Source organism: Elgaria multicarinata, chromosome 7 (genome assembly GCF_023053635.1).
Source record: "Elgaria multicarinata webbii isolate HBS135686 ecotype San Diego chromosome 7, rElgMul1.1.pri, whole genome shotgun sequence".
Lineage (NCBI taxonomy): Eukaryota > Metazoa > Chordata > Lepidosauria > Squamata > Anguidae > Elgaria > Elgaria multicarinata.
Window position 1 is genome coordinate 51,334,299 of NC_086177.1, and position 16,138 is coordinate 51,350,436.

General features: G+C 41.8%; 1 protein-coding gene across 4 annotated transcripts in view; it reads right to left on the reverse strand.

Annotated features, from left to right (window-relative positions):
- The window catches only part of IMPA2 (inositol monophosphatase 2), a 288,143-nt gene extending 273,258 nt beyond the window's left edge, over window positions 1-14,885 (reverse strand). For 2 of the 4 annotated variants that reach the window (XR_010025658.1, XM_063130548.1), the window contains exons 1-7: window positions 14,512-14,885; window positions 8,089-8,222; window positions 6,123-6,227; window positions 5,178-5,223; window positions 3,067-3,175; window positions 1,083-1,191; window positions 376-527 (exon numbers count right to left, since the gene is read on the reverse strand). Coding sequence is in view for 3 of the 4 variants with exons in the window: in XM_063130548.1 (XP_062986618.1) it covers window positions 376-527; window positions 1,083-1,191; window positions 3,067-3,175; window positions 5,178-5,223; window positions 6,123-6,227; window positions 8,089-8,222; window positions 14,512-14,613 (757 nt within the window). In the remaining variant the exon portion in view is untranslated. Of the gene's footprint in view, window positions 1-375; window positions 528-1,082; window positions 1,192-3,066; window positions 3,176-5,177; window positions 5,224-6,122; window positions 6,228-8,088; window positions 8,223-8,741; window positions 8,820-14,511 lie in introns of those variants that run through there. The other 2 variants (XM_063130550.1, XM_063130549.1) reach the window with 2 other exon arrangements.
- Between the last annotated feature and the right edge of the window lie 1,253 nt (window positions 14,886-16,138).

Consider the following 16,138-nt stretch of genomic DNA (forward strand, 5'->3'; position numbering starts at 1 on the left):
TCTTGTCCTTTCCCGCCTGGTGCAGCCCCTTCAAGAAAGGCCTAGGATGTGATATTGGGGAATGGGGGAAGAAAATAAGGGGAAATTGGTTGGAGACAGCTTGCATGATCACATACAACAATGGATACAACCTTATGTTTCCTTCTTATTCCTGAACCTTAGTTTTGCCTTGTCTTCCAGCAACCTTCCCCACCGAATAATAATCAAGGTAAATAATCCTCATCTACTGAAAAAAAAATGGATAGCTCTACCACAGACATTATAATCAAGAGTATACCCAAAGCATCCCTCCGATGAGGTAGAAGGCGAAAACTGGTCTCGTGTTTTCTAAACACAAAGCCCACATTTTCTCCTTTTGAAAAGATATTTGCTTACCTGAAGTATCCATTACCACACCACCTGCCTCTCTGATAATAACAGTTGCTGCTGCCAAATCCCAGCAGTGCAAGCCAAACTGGTAATATGCATCTGCAGCACCAGATGCTAGATGACAGAGTGCCAAGGTAGAGCTTCCAATTACACGGACCCTGCAATAAATCAGGGAGGGGGGGAGGCAGGGGAGAAAGAGGCACAAAATCATGTAAATAAACACTCTTCATGAAATAAGAGAGAGAAAACCCATGAGGTTTCTATTCATGAACAAAGGTTAGAAGACAAATCAATTTTTGTGCAGTAATTTGTTGCACACACATATTGGTATATACAAAACAAGTTGCACCTTGAAAAACAACTGTACATTTCCAGATATCTGACCTAACATTTTTCTTCTTCTTTACAATGTTATCATGGATGCCCAATGCAATGTAGGGTTGCTCCGATAAACTTCATACAAACAAGAAAAAGTATTCCCTATTGACTTCAAATTTGGAGGCAGCATCAAGTAGTTCCCTTAGTGCATGCTGCTGTGAAATGAGGAAGCCTAGCTCAGTGGGAGCTCTGCACATGCATCAGAATGCTTGTAAAGCTTTTGATTGCATTCACTAGATTAAGTGGATGACTCCATAATGGAAATGTTAATAAAGTTGCTAGTTTTTTCTTTAGGAAGATTTATGAATTTCATAGGGAGGAAAAAAAAATCTTACCCGTGAGCTTGAGCCTTGAGCAATCGCTCCATGTTACTGAGAAACAGTTTCAAAGTGTCAGGGTCTCGTTTTGGACCAATCTCAGTTAAAATCAAGGCCTTTGAAATATCTGCAAGATAAATGGTTGATTTCTTGATAAATCGTTGAAATATCTGCAAGGCAAGTGGTTCATTAGTATTTTTGACACATGCCCTTTCCAATTTCTATTGTGAAGGATAAAATTCCATTTTCAAATAAATACATAATTTAAGGCGCAATCTTATGCAACTCCCAGCATTCCCCAACTAGCCATGATGGCTGGGGCATGCAGGGAATAATAGGACTTCTTTTCTGTCTAAACATGCAGAGAATTGTGCTCCTAATAATTGTGTTTTATGAGACCTTGTTTACTCCTAATAAGTTGACACAAGTTCCATAACTTGAACCTGCATGAAATAGATTTGCTTAATACTACTTTCACCTCAGCTGTAAATATTACTTTTTACTTCAGCATTAGAATCATGACAACAGAACCCACAACTATTTTTATTAAAAGCATTTTACATCTTATTAACACTTTAGTTCTATGGTGCAGTGCATCATCATCATCATCATCATCATCATCATCATCATCTATTTCTTACCCGCCTCTCCGTTTGGATCGAGGCAGGGAACAACAATATGTATAAATACATAAAATTGATTAAAAACATAGTACACATTATTAAACCATCCTAAAATTCCACTGGGTAGGCCTGCCAGAAGAGATTAGTCTTAATGGCTTTCTTAAATGCTAAAAGACTTTTAAGTTGACAAGTCTCCTCTTGCAGGCCATTCCACAGACTAGGAGCAGCAATAAATTTCTTACTATCATATATTGACAAAACACAGTGTTAATCTCATAGTTTATTAATATTATATATTCTTTGAAAACAAAAAGCATGAGGTAACAGAATAGCTTAAGGAGCTACCCCAATGAAGCATAGTTTAGAAATAGCTACAAAGTCCTAATATTCTAGGACTGATTCATTGGGTAGTATCCTATACTGCCCCCGTGCTATTAGAACAGATTGCTCATGCAACAGAAACTAGCTGTTCCTGGAGAGAAAAAACAGAAACAAGTGGCAAGCTAGTTTCCAGAACAGGGCAGGTCTGCAGAGCTCACAGAGAGAAGCTTCACTGACCTGCCTCATTCTGGAAATGAATAGTGCTGCTCATTTCCATGTTTACTTGAGGAACCTTTCCTTCCTGTTGTGCTATTCATCCATTCCACCAGAGGAACAGAACTAGTGGAGGTGCAACAAGAGTATAGTATACTTCCTATTGTACTGAAGCCTTGGAGACATTGCCCATTAGCATTTGAAAACCTTTCACATAAAAAATTTATTAAAAGTTTGATATTTCCCTACTCTGATTACATCATCACCATAAAAACAGCATTTCTACCCTTAAGGGTTGCAACCAATAGATCCAATATATCTCTCCTCAAACAAAAGAAAAGAGTTAAATTATCCAGAGCACCCCCCAACTCTTCTGTCTGTCAGGGCTAATCCATCTAAAAGTAAGGGCTGCTTCATATATTATAGTCCCAACATGGAATAAAGGCTGCTTTAAGGTGGATTCCTGCATTGAGCAGGGGGTTGGACTCGATGGCCTTATGGGCCCCTTCCAACTCTATGATTCTAGTTTCCTTACAACATTTGAAAGCAGCTTTTCAGGTAGTTAACCTAATTCTATGGAAACTCAAGTCGGCATCAGTAATAACAGTTGAACCAGCCCAAAGTCAACTGTATTTCACCCACCTGTCACTGAGGAACTGCCCAACCATAAAATTAAACAGGGTCTTCAGTTTTACAGTGTTTTATAAAGCCTATTATGAATTACTCCCAATCATTGAAGACACAATCAATAGGATTGCACCCTAAATTGATCGAGAACTAGCAGCAATTCTCTAAAATAATAATATTCAAAATATTTTAGTGTGCTTACAAAAATCTAAACCAACCTGTCACTTTTGATACCTGAAGCCTTTTGTCATTACAATATGCCCCTTGACCTCTTCTACCAGTGTATAATCGTTCTTCAGTGCAGTGATAAATTACACCAAATTCAAGCTTTAGGATTTTGAGAAAAGAAAAATGAACGTGAATGCAATTTGTAGAATATGTATCAGTATAAACAGCTTACCACTATTTAAAATGCATATAATTGGAGTTTATGCTACTAATATTGATTATTCCAGGACTTCATCTCTTTCTGCTATATCAAATTTAAATAATTCCAGCTCCTTATAAAAAAATATCAGGGCTAACATCTACATTACAGCCAACACAAGGAAGCCCATAATTTCTGCACCATGTTAGCCACAACGAACGAGAGCAGCTCATAAAATGTAACACACCATTTCTTGGAGTATCCAAGCCAGTAACCAATTACTATCAAGAATATACAGCACTGGCAGAGAAACTCTTCATACAAGGGGTAATTTCATATGGTGAGCAGATCTGGCATGTTAAGCCTGTGGTATGGAGCTGCCACCACACGGTTAGGTTTTCAGCATTTCCCATGTAGCAGCTATTTGTAATAATTGGTCTGTAGATGCAATATTCATTAACAATGAAAATGTGAAATAGTACTATTGCACATTAGTTCAGTACTATTGAAATAGTACAGAACTACTGCAATATTACCAGAGATGCATTCTGCTTACAGTATCACACTGCATTCCATTATGCTGTACCAGTAAACGTGAGCCCCACTGTTATGGCAGAATGACATGATGACAGTAATCCTTACTGCCACTAAGGCCAATATCAAATGGAAATGCAACAGGCAGGAGGTGGTTGTTGAAGTCCCTCCCGCCCCTGCTGTTCCACTCATCAATTCCCTTGCTGTGCCCCCACCCCACAAATCAGATGCAAAGACCAGTAATGAGCAGAATGTGGAGGGGAAGAGAAAGATGCTGAGGAGGAAATGCATTAGAGTGTCAATACCCCTACTCTGTTTAACCTCTTCACATCATCCCCACTCCCTGCTTTCCAGTGTTTGTCATTTATAGTTCCACCCTAAGGAGTTACTAACATCTGGCTGAGAAGTACGTAAGAATGAAATATCATGCAATCCTTCCCCAGCATGTATCTGGCAAAATTTGTGCTATGTAACAGTTCTGTCCTTTCCATCTATCATCTAGTGACAGAGGTGGATCTTGGCCAACTCACAGCTTTGGTGGCTTTCCCCACAGAGTACTCTTTGGCCTGGTTCAGATAACATGCTAAAGCATGCTGCTTAACCAGAAAATGGTTAAGGGAACTGTTTTGTGGTTAAGCAGCATGCTTTAGCGTGTTGTCTGAACCAGGCCAATACGTTGTAGCCTGGGGCTTCAGGGTGGAGAAAAAGAGCATTGCATTCTATTTTCCTAGGAAACTACAGCACAATGCAAGGTCAGATATTCTGCCCTGAAAGGAATAGTATCAACTGTAGACATAGGATGACTGCTAATATTTGCTGTAAGGTTTCCAGAGAAATACCTAAAATTCTCCTGGAACGTGAGCGGGGAAATGGCAGTTGTGAAGAGTTGGTAAGTTTCCCACTTGGTTGATGAGCAATTCCCTTGTGTAATCATGTGAGAAGACTAGAAAATAGCATGGCTGAATCTAGGTCTCTCTTCAGTGAATACTATGCCATTCCTAAATGCATTTACTTGGCAGCGAGTCTCATTGATTTCAATGGATCTTGCATTTCAAGAAAATAGGCTTAGAATTACCCTGCAACACTACTCAAAAACTTTCTGCAACTTAGGTGCTTTGCGTAATTAGAAAACTAATACATTCCTTAACCATCAGGAATGTTTCCAGTAAATACATGCATCCATATAAGGAAGCTCATAATAAACTGCTCAGAACACTGAAGGTCTGGTTTGAGGGCTAGTTGTTGAACCTAGATTTCCACAAATTAACACTGTAGGTTAGATAACCTAAAGAGTTTTACATGAGCTTTGTTCCCGAAAATTACATTTTATTAACCTCAGGATCACTAGATATTTGTTAAATTTGTAATTTATTCTTGAAAGCTGTAGCTAAAACCTATCATACCAACTTACAGAACATTATCTTATACCTCTTGGTTAACAGCAAATCCAATGCTAACGGCCACAGTTGGAAACCTGCATAAATAAAATAAATTGTATCGGTTAATACACTTTCAATCTATCTACCAGCAATGTGATGGTGTTTGGGTCTCAGGTAGGAAACATGACATATTGTTAGTTTTATGTGTATGTCAAAGAATTGACATTGTTTTACTTTTTAAAAGCACACATTGGTGGTATCCTGATCTTATGAATCGTTTTATCAATGACTTTTCCACTGCAGGTGAGGCACAAAGCATGGCAGGAATAGCTATGCCTTGATTCTCCGTAAGTCCCTTTCACTTCCTTTAAATCAGGGATGCAGAACCTTTTGCCTGTGAGCCTAATCCAGCCTACAGAGGCTTGTGCCACCTCCACAGGCTCTTCCCTTTTGGCTTTGTAAACCCTACTTCCTGCACAAACCCTGACCCTACCAGAGATTGGGGAAGAACCAGTGAGAGGAACCCCTTATGGTTATCTCTGATCCAAGATAAGAGCACGGATTCCTACATGCCTATTCCCCTCACAATTGGAGGTGGAGGTGGGGTCAACCAGCTCCCAGTCTATTTTGGTTCTCCATTCCTACTTCTCGGGCTGCTCTGCATGCAATTGGGAGTTCCTATCCCACCCACTCAAGGGTACCCTTCAAGGTACGAAGGGTTCCTTGAACAACACAGTTTTGGTACAAAGGGTCTAAGAGAGAGTGGATACCATTAGAAAAAAAACATACCTAAAGAACTGCTACCATTAGAAAAAAACAAAGAATATTGGAGTCACAAGAATGTGCACATATAGATAAACAAAATACTGAGTTTGACAGATGTTTGAGAAGGTTACCTTTTATGCTAGCAAGCCTTACTCAAACACACTGGACACAGAAAGATAACTTTCTGGATATGAGGAAAGACAGCTTTAAGTTTTTACTGTGTATTTACCTATGTACAAAATTGCAGGTGCCATCAACAGGATCAATAATCCAGGTAGGACTGTCATTGAGTATACACTTTGAACCAGCAGCAGTAGCTTCTTCCGCAATAAACCTGTCATTAATGTGCAGTAACATCATGGATGAAAAAATTCAAATTAAAGTCTTATTGTAGGCAGATACATTTGTGTTTGTTAAAAGGAAAGTTTTTCCAGCCTGAAGGCAGTTCAGGCAATGCCATTTTCAGTTATTCCCTGCTTCATTTGACTTTGAAGAGGTATTACATAAAGCTTTAAAACCTTTATGATAAAGGGGTCTTAGGGAGGTTGGCGTATAATTCAAGTCTTATGCCCTCATTGGAGGAGTCCTTCACAGAGGAAGAGCTAGAGGCCCCAGGAGCCCAGGGACTGCCACCAGACCCACAGGATCCTGCACCCTTGGGGGAGATGGTTGCAGGGCCATCCCTGCCAGGAGAACAAGACTTTGCCTCCAAGGCAGAGACTGAGCAACCCTCTGACTCCCAGGAGGGTCGTCACCTCAAGCAACAGGCTTTCAGGGCTCCTGTGTGAAGGAGTGCTCACCTCCAAAAAGGTCTCCTCGGGAGAAAATGACTACTGCTACGCTACATGTACATTCTACTAACCAACACAGGCATTACAGATGCTGGCAATGCAAATATCCAGTTTGTCTCACTTGTTAAAACAACCTTCAATTCCAGCCTGCAAAGACATAAAGCTTTGCAAAGTGACCTAGAATTGGAAGAGTTACTATTTTTTCACCTCACCACAGCTATCGTCTCCCTAGTTCATCTGGACAACTGTTTATAAACATCTCAGCTTAGACTTTTAGTCATGTCAATGTTTACAGGGTTGTGTGTTTTTTTAATTATGTGAACAGATGTCCACTAAGGCCAGTCTGAAACTACTATATTCATTTCACTAAAGAAGGTTTAATCTGGATTTGAGAAGACAGAGGCAGGTATTAAAACACACACTCTCTTATAACAATTTAACAACTCTTTGCATATACCCAGATTACATCAGTTTGGGTGCTTCTGTGCTGTTTGCACAGACTAAAATCAATGTTCATTGTTGCAAAGAGATGCTTTTTAATCTATAAATTTAAGCAATATTCAAAGCACTAGGGTGCTTATTCTAATACCGCCCAGAGAGCTTCAGCTGTGGTGTGGTATATAAATGCAATAAACAAATAAATAATAAATAAATCTCTTTTGGAAAATAGTATCCTTATCACTGTTTCCTATAAAAGTTATTAAAATGAGATCCAAAGATAAGACCCACAGAGTATTTCCTATTTTCTTTCACTGCATAGCTGCATTACCACACCAAGGTTTTCTGTTGGCAAACTTGCTTCCTTGACTTCTACAACACTAGTGATGGCTTGCTGCTCATTTTGTCTCCCTTCTTATGGGCAATCATATGCAACTACAATCTCTTTCAATTTATCTGCAGCCAGTGTAATGCCATGGCTGCTGGTCTTAGACCAAAGAAAACCAAGTTGAAATTCCCACATAGCCCCAAAGCTGACTGGGTGACTTTGGGCTAGTCACTACTCTCAGTATTGTTAGGACGATATACATATAATCAAGCCTTTTGTGGGGATGCATTGTGATCTAAAGCCTGTAACATTCCACCTTAAAACTGGCAATGCATAGTGACATAACTATGTTTGTCACCAGATGCATATTTGTCAGAGAGCTGCAGCCAATCCCTGCTCTCCAAGCAGTGTACCTGTTCAAGATACATGCTTGTCTCTTTCATACATGTGATGCATGAAGCAGCCCTATTACTATTGATACTCCCTGACTTCCCATAGTCACAGAATTATATTCTCAATCCCAAGTCAAAACGTACCATGTCTAGAATAATGTCATGATTGGACATAATTTTTGTGAACTGCCCAGGGAGCTTCGGCTATTTGGCGGTATAAAAATGCAATAAATAAATAAATAATACCTGTGAGAGGGAAACTTTTCTTTCAGAGCAGAAACAATTAAATTTTCCACTAAATGATCAGTTTCTGTCACAAGATCTGCTGCAGATGTTTTGGTCGACACCTGCTTTTCCTCAGTGAGAGCTTTCCGAATAATCTAGGAAGAGCATATCAAGTATACAAATTACTCTCATAAACTCTCAAAAGCCAATTGCACATAAGACTCTCAACTGACTCAAATAAATCCTAAAAGAATATACAACTGTAAGGACAAAATCTAGTCCTCAGTTATGCTGGTCCACAAGTGACACCATGCTGGTGTTGATGTAATATGATGCTAGGCAGATCTTTCTGTGCTGACATACAGTATTATTATACCAAACTCAACTTCAGGGCAACTTTGATTTTAATTCTGTTAAGTTTTGGTCACTATGTTGAAAGCCACATTTTCTTAGTATCATTATAAAACCATTGTTTTTTTCTACAGAGTTTCAAGTTTATACAGCAAAATTAGCATCAACTGAGCAGGTGACATGTTTTATTATTAAAACTACTCATCCAGAGAAGTAGAGAAAAAAAATCTGTTGCAGCCTGAAACATAAACAACTGTTTCCATTGAGCAATGGGAGTGTCTTCCCTCTTACCAATACTATAATGGCATTAGACCAGATCCTACCGTAGCATCTTGATAGCCATACATATTTGATGAAGAAAAGAGCAACTTTCTTCAAGGAAATAGCACTTTTACACACCATTCCAACTGAAATCAAAGTGATTACTTTTGAACGAGGCTCTTTGGCTTGCTATTGAAACTGGATGTGAAGTTACATAAGACATTTGCTACAGGGAAATAAGAATAATAACTGATAAACAGTTATTGAGAGGCCAACGGACATTTCTTCTAATAGCTAAAATAATGCATTTAGCTCAGTGAATGTGAAAAACAACTCCCATCCAGGACTTCATTCTGGACGAGCATGCCAACCTGGCCTGTGTTAGAGACCTGGGAGAATGAGACTGGGGGAGTAAATCTCTCTCAGCTTTGCCCACCTGGGTTCTCCAGGTTGCAGGTGGCAAGATCTGGTGGGTGGGAGTGGAGTTGCAGTGTTCTACTGTGATTCTATCCCGGCACCCCATCCCACAGTCTTCGTTTTGAATGTGCATACCTGAAGATGGGATTCAGGACAAAATAGCGATATTGCTGATGTGCTGCCTGTCCTGCTGCCCAACGATGTGTTACAACTTCACTGGCTACTGCTGTGCATCCAGGCACACTTCAAAGTCCTGATTATGACCTATAAAGTTCTATATGACTTGGGACCAGGCTACTTGAAAGAGCATATTATGAGCCAGCCCCCAAAAGGGCCTTTTGGGGGGAGGCCCTTTTCTTAGTCCCACTACCATTCAAGTTACATCTGGTGGGCTTGTGAGACCTCTTCTCAGTGGCACCTCCAAGGCTCTGGGACTCCCTGCTGAGGGATGCTAGGTGGGCCCTCTCCGTTGTCCTTCTGGTGGCAGGTGAAGATGTTTTTATTCAGGCAGGCCTTTGACATGTAAGCTCACCTATTGCTGTACTGGGTTTTAATCGGTTGGATGCTGTTTATTTCTTTCATTCTTGTGATTTTATGTTATGTTTTGATTACAATTTTGTTTTAATTTGTATTTTATTATTGTCAGCCGCCTTGAACGACATTTTTGGATAACAACAACTACAACAACAATAATAGGGACAGCCAAACTCCTCATTACTAGCTTGTTGCACGAGGAGAAAGAAATTGTCAGAAACACACAGGATGTGCAGCTCACATTTTCATCACCCCCTATCATTTCTGAAGAAAGTTAGTGGTTTTTCTGGGGTTTCAGCTTTAGCAGCTATTAAGTATATACTACAGCAAATATGTGTATGTGTGTGTGTACATGGGGGTGGGGGACAACTCAGCATCTCACTCCTGTGCTCTGCCTGCTCTAGGCAGGCCCACAAAAAAATTAATTGGAGGCCAGTGTTTCCATTTTCTAATTTTGAAGTATTCACAGTATTGTATTTTTATACTTATATTTTGTTTGCTACCTTGGATGGACTTGGTCCAGAAAGGGAACTTATAAATACGTAAAATAAATTTTAAAATTTCTGAAACAAAATCCAAGCTTGAATCAGATTTATTCTAAGGCAAAATGTCTAATCAGATCAGTTTCATACTTGTATGAATTGAAGTATTTTAGTCTGCCTTTTAGGGTGTACTGCTCACAAGATATATAACAAAATAAGACACATTAAAATCATAATACAGTTTTAAAATCATAATACAGTTTTACAGAAAGCATCTTAAACCAGAAGACTAAACCAAGGTGGGCAACATGCAGTTTGCATGCATCGCCTGGCCTTCTTGGGGGTCCCCACCAGTTCATTTGCCTTCAAAATTCAGTGGTGTGTGTGGAAGCAGCATTTCCCCTTTAAAACATGGTTTGCGGAGAGCATGCACCTTTAGAGCAAACTTGTACTCCCTAAGGGCATCCGTGAGCATGATTTTGCTGTGAAACAAACCATGTACACTATGTGTTAAAGGAACAATACTGGCAGTTATGCCATGGCTGCTCCACCAAATTTTGACAACTCAAACAATTTCAATATGGGATGTGTGCAGCTCCCTGGTAGGTTGGGTGGGATTGGCCCACAGAGTCCCAGAATTTGCCCATTCTTGGCTATTATCTTTGCAAAATCATGGAAGACGGGTGAGGTGCCGGACGACTGGAGGAGGGCTAATGTTGTCCCTATCTTCAAAAAGGGCAAAAAGGAGGAACCTGGGAACTACAGACTAGTCAGTGTGACATCCATCCCTGGGAAAATTCTGGAGCAGTTCATAAAGAAGTCAGTCTGTAAACACCTTGAAATCAATGCAGTGATTGCTAGAAGCCAACATGGATTTGTCAGGAACAAATCCTGTAAGACTAATTTGATCTCATTTTTTGATCAGGTAACCTCCCTTGTGGACTGTGGGAATGGACGTCATATATCTTGACTTCAGCAAAGCTTTTGACAAAGTGCCCCATGATATTCTGATTAACAAACTAGCTAAAAGTGGGCTAGATGGAACAACTATTAGGTGGATTCACAGTTGGCTACAGAATCGGACTCAAAGAGTACTTATCAATGGAACCTTCTCAAACTGGGGAGAGGCAACGAGTGGGGTACTGCAGGGCTCAGTCCTGGGCCCAGTGCTCTTCAACATTTTTATTAATGATTTGGATGAGGAGGTGCAGGGAACGCTTATCAAATTTGCAGATGACACAGAATTGGGTGGGATAGCTAATACCCTGGAAGACAGAAAGGAACTTCAAAGTGATCTTGATAGGCTGGAGTGCTGGGCTGAAAACAACAGAATGAAATTTAATAGGGATAAATGCCAAGTTCTACATTTAGGAAATAGAAACCAAATGCACAGCTACAAGACGGGGAATACTTGGCTCAACAATACTACAAACAAGAGGGATCTTGGAATTGTTGTAGATCACATGCTGAATATGAGCCAACAGTTCGATATGGCTGCAAGAAAGGTAAATGCTATTTTGGGCTGCATTAATAGAAGTATAGCTTCCAAATCATATGAGGTACTGGTTCCTCTCTATTTGGCCCTGGTTAGGCCTCATCTAGAGTATTGCGTCCAGTTCTGGACTCCACAATTCAAGAAGGACGCAGACAAACTGGAGCGTGTTCAGAGGAGGGCAACCAGGATGATCAGGGGTCTGGAAACAAAGCCCTATGAATAGAGACTGAAAGAACTGGGCATGTTTAGCCTGGAGAAGAGAAGATTGAGGGGAGACATGATAGCACTCTTCAAATACTTAAAAGGTTGTCACGCAGAGGAGGGCCAGGATCTCTTCTCGATCCTCCCAGAGTGCAGGACACGGAATAATGGGCTCAAGTTAAAGGAAGCCAGATTTCAGCTGGACATCAGGAAAAACTTCCTGACTGTTAGAGCAGTACGACAATGGAATCAGTTACCTAGGGAGGTTGTGGGCTCTCCCACACTAAAGGCCTTCAAGAGGCAGCTGGACAACCATCTGTCAGGGATGCTTTAGGGTAGATTCCTGCATTAAGCAGGGGGTTGGACTCGATGGTCTTGTAGGCCCCTTCCAACTCTGCTATTCTATGATTCTATGAAACCACACCACCATAGGGGTCATGCATAGATTATTTGGAACAGAGTTCTATATCCATGGGGCCACCACTGAGAATCATAGAATTATCATAGAATAGTTGTGTTAGAAGGGGCCTATAAGGCCATTGAGTCCAAAGGCCCTCTCTCCTGTGAAATAAACACTACTCCACTGTGATGCATTCAGCAACAAGTGAAGTCATTTTCTCATTTAGATTTTGCTGTATAATTCTTAACGGTAACCATGCTTACCTAACAAAAACATTTTGTGTAAACTGAAGACAACTTAAAATAGGAAACCCATCATAGTTCATTTCAGCACACACTAGCAACAGAAGAATATTCCAAGGAAGTTTATTGCTCTTATTTGAAAGAATACAAATTTATGCAGTATGTAATAGCCAACTTATAGTCTTTCCAGGTCTGATTAACCTCACAATTCCTTATTAAACATTAGGGCTTAGTCTTGCAATCAGAGAAGTCAGAGTAAGGTAGAAATAAAGGAAGCACACTCCTGAAAACATGCAGAGTACGTTGCCCAAATCACTGACCATTTCTACCCGTATACTTCTGTGACTTTTGCAAAGTAATAGAGATATTTTCAGGGATACTCTTTTCTTTCCTATTACTTCTGGCCTGGAGAGTAATTACTACTACATAGGATCAATCTTACTCTAACTACATGTTTGGGTTAAAAGAAAAGAAAAGAAAGCAAGATACTGTGCTGTCTATCCTTCAAATAGTATTATGCTTTGCCCATGTGAATGTAATTACGGGGATTTCTTTACTGAATGTTACTTACATGAATCCCACTACCAATGAATGATTTCCATGAGTGCCAGTAACTAGAATTATTATTATTATTATTTATTTATTTATATAGCACCATCAATGGTGCTGTACAGAGTCAATTTCTCTCTACCGGTATGTTGCTGTTACTAAAAAGGATGTGTCTTACCACTGTGGCTACTTGGCAACAGTATCCAAAGCTGCCAACAGAAAAACAAGGCATTGAATAAAGTGAAGTCAAAACTAGATGATGTTATCTAAACTCTTGTTGAATATTAAGAACATAAGAAGAGCCATGCTGGATTAGACCGAGGGCCCATCTAGCCCAGCACTCTGTTCACACAGTGGCCAACCAGCCATCAGCCAGGGATGAACAAGCAGGACATGGTGCAACAGTATTAACAAAACAATATGAACGAAACATTCCCTTAACATCCAACACACTACTACAAATGCACCATTGCATCTGACACCCACATAGTGCAACACAGATTTCTCCAGTTTAAAAGACTCACCAAATAATGGACTTTTCTAAAAGACAAACTATGTGTCCTTACAACCCTACCCTTGATATTTTAAAATGTTTTCATGTAGGCTACTTGTAGGTCAGGTACTCGGGAAAGGATATTTCTGTGACCTCCAAAAAGAGAGAGGCTGCTTTTCTTTGCTTCTTCATTTGACCTGACCCAGTTGGAACCTTTCATCTCCTCTTTTAATCCAAATCTTGATTATCTCCCAGTTCATTTCTGAAAAAAAAGTTCTGGTGTTCCAAACAATATGTCCTCTCCTTCCCCTGATACTTCCTCTCTTTCTTTTCACAAAGGAACACACAGAACATGACCCCTATGCATATTTACCGGGAAGTAAAACAGATCCACTGAGAGCCAGTGTGGTGCAGTGGTTAGGTTGTTGGACTGGGACACGGGAGATCATGATCAAGTGGCGACTAGAACCCAGAAGCTGACTGGGTGACTTTGGGCCAGTTACTGACTCCCAGCCTAACTTATCTCACAGGGTTGTTGTGAGAATAAAATCGAGAGGAAGAGGACCATGTAAGCCACCTTGGGCTCTTTGTAAAAGGGGCATATGAACGTAATAATAAAAGATAAAATAAATCCTGAATTGAACAGGACTCGCAGGTGAATCAACACGAACAGGTTAGAGCTGCCGGTTTGACATCGCCAAAGGTTTGCCCTATTCAGGATCTGTCCCCACAAATATAAGTTTTGGCTCTTGGTTGCCAGCAGAGATATGCGCGGGATATGCAGCAATTGAACTCAAGAACGAACACACACATATACACACACACACACACTTCTTAAAGGGGAAGAGGGTGAAAATCCATTTTGGGAGCCTCCTCTGCTATACTCAAGCCGGGGAGGGGGGGCTGTAGAGGAGAAAATGTCGCCTCCCTTTGCTTGACTTCCCTCCCCCAGAGGTCCCAGTATGGGGAGCCCGGTTGGGAGAACCCCAGCGCGGCCAAGACACGTGGCTCCTGCTCACCTGTCCCGCCCGCAGCGCCAGCTGCACCGCCACCTCCACGCACTCCTTCCAGGGGTCGTCCGCACCGCCCGCGACCGACTCTGGTTCCCCGCTGGGTTTCATGGCAGCCGTGGCTTCCCCTTCGCCTCCGATGGGGCGCTTGCGAGGACACCTTTCGGCTCTCAATGACCAAAAGAGACGCTGCGGGGAGAACTGAAGCGGGGGGGGGGGGTCGGAATGGGAGGGGGGCTCAGCTGCCCGTCCAGAGCGGGCGCTCGTGGCTGCTCTAACTTTCTCCGGCTTCGCTTGGGCTTCTCCTCCCGGTGGTGGGGGAGGCAGAGGGAGTTGTTTACTTCAGCCACACGAGGCGTCTCTTCCCGGCTGCAGAGTGCTGAAGGCGCCCCCTCCTGCGCTGCTAGCCGCTGCCCCTCCGTCCTTCCCCGGCTTGCCTTGTCCGCCTCACTCCCTGGTACAGAGGGAAGGCGGGGAGAGGCACGGCCTGACCCCGCCCAGGCGCCGCCTCCTTCACCAGAGTGACGGCGCTTTCTACCCATCCGTGCCAGCGGGCAGCCGCCTCCCCGCGCAAAGCCCCCCTTTTGCTGGCTGCTTATTTTAGGACGCGGTTCAAGGCCGCTTGCTTGCAGCAGCAACAGCAGCCGCAAAGGCTGGGCCCTCAGGCAGAGAACGAATCGTGGGCTCGGGTGTGCGTTTGTGTATGAGATAGGATGTGGCTCACAGGAAGTGCCGGGCTTCTTTCCTTCCACCCCCCACCCCGTCTCTCCAAACCTTTGAAGAGCGGGGCTCAGTCTTTCTCTTTCCCACCCAACCCCCGTTGAAGTTGCAGCAGTCTTTGCAATTGTCATTGCAGCGCAGTTTCTGCAAAGCATCAGAATCACGTTGTTATTATTGCTATTTTACCAGCTGGAATTAGCGAAAGGCAAAGTTAAAATATCTGATTTTCACCAAATATGGCACGGTTTTATTTTATATACAAACCAGAAACGTAAGCAGCAATATTTGTCAAAGCCGTTCCTCGGATTATGGAAAAGAGACTAAAGGCGCAATCTTAGGCATTTTAGACAGAAAAAAGCCATACAACTCCCAAGCATTCTCCAGGCAGCCATCATACTAGCTTGGGAATACGGGGAGTTGTAGGACTTTTTCCTGTTTAGATATGTATAGGATAGAGCCCTAAAGTTTAACCCTATGCATTTGTTGTTTATTCGTTCAGTCGTTTCCGACTCTTCGTGACTTCATGGACCAGCCCACGCCAGAGCTTTTTGTCGGCCGTTGCCACCCCCAGCTCCCCCAAGGTCAAGTCTGTCACCTCCAGAATATCATCCATCCATCTTGCCCTTGGTCGGCCCCTCTCCCTTTTGCCTTCCACTTTCCCTAGCATCAGCCTATGCATACCTCCTATGCAGCCTATGCATACCTCCTCAGAAATAACCCCATTGAATTCAACAGGGACTGACTATCAGGTAAATGGGTATAGGATTGTAGCCTTGATTTTTTTTTTTAATGAAGAACCATAAAGAAATCCTCCAAGCTGCAATGCATTCCATCTATACTATTGCCTACAAAGTTAAGGGGAGGAAATGTACTACCCTTTATCAATAATTAGATTTAAATTTGATGCATTTTTCTT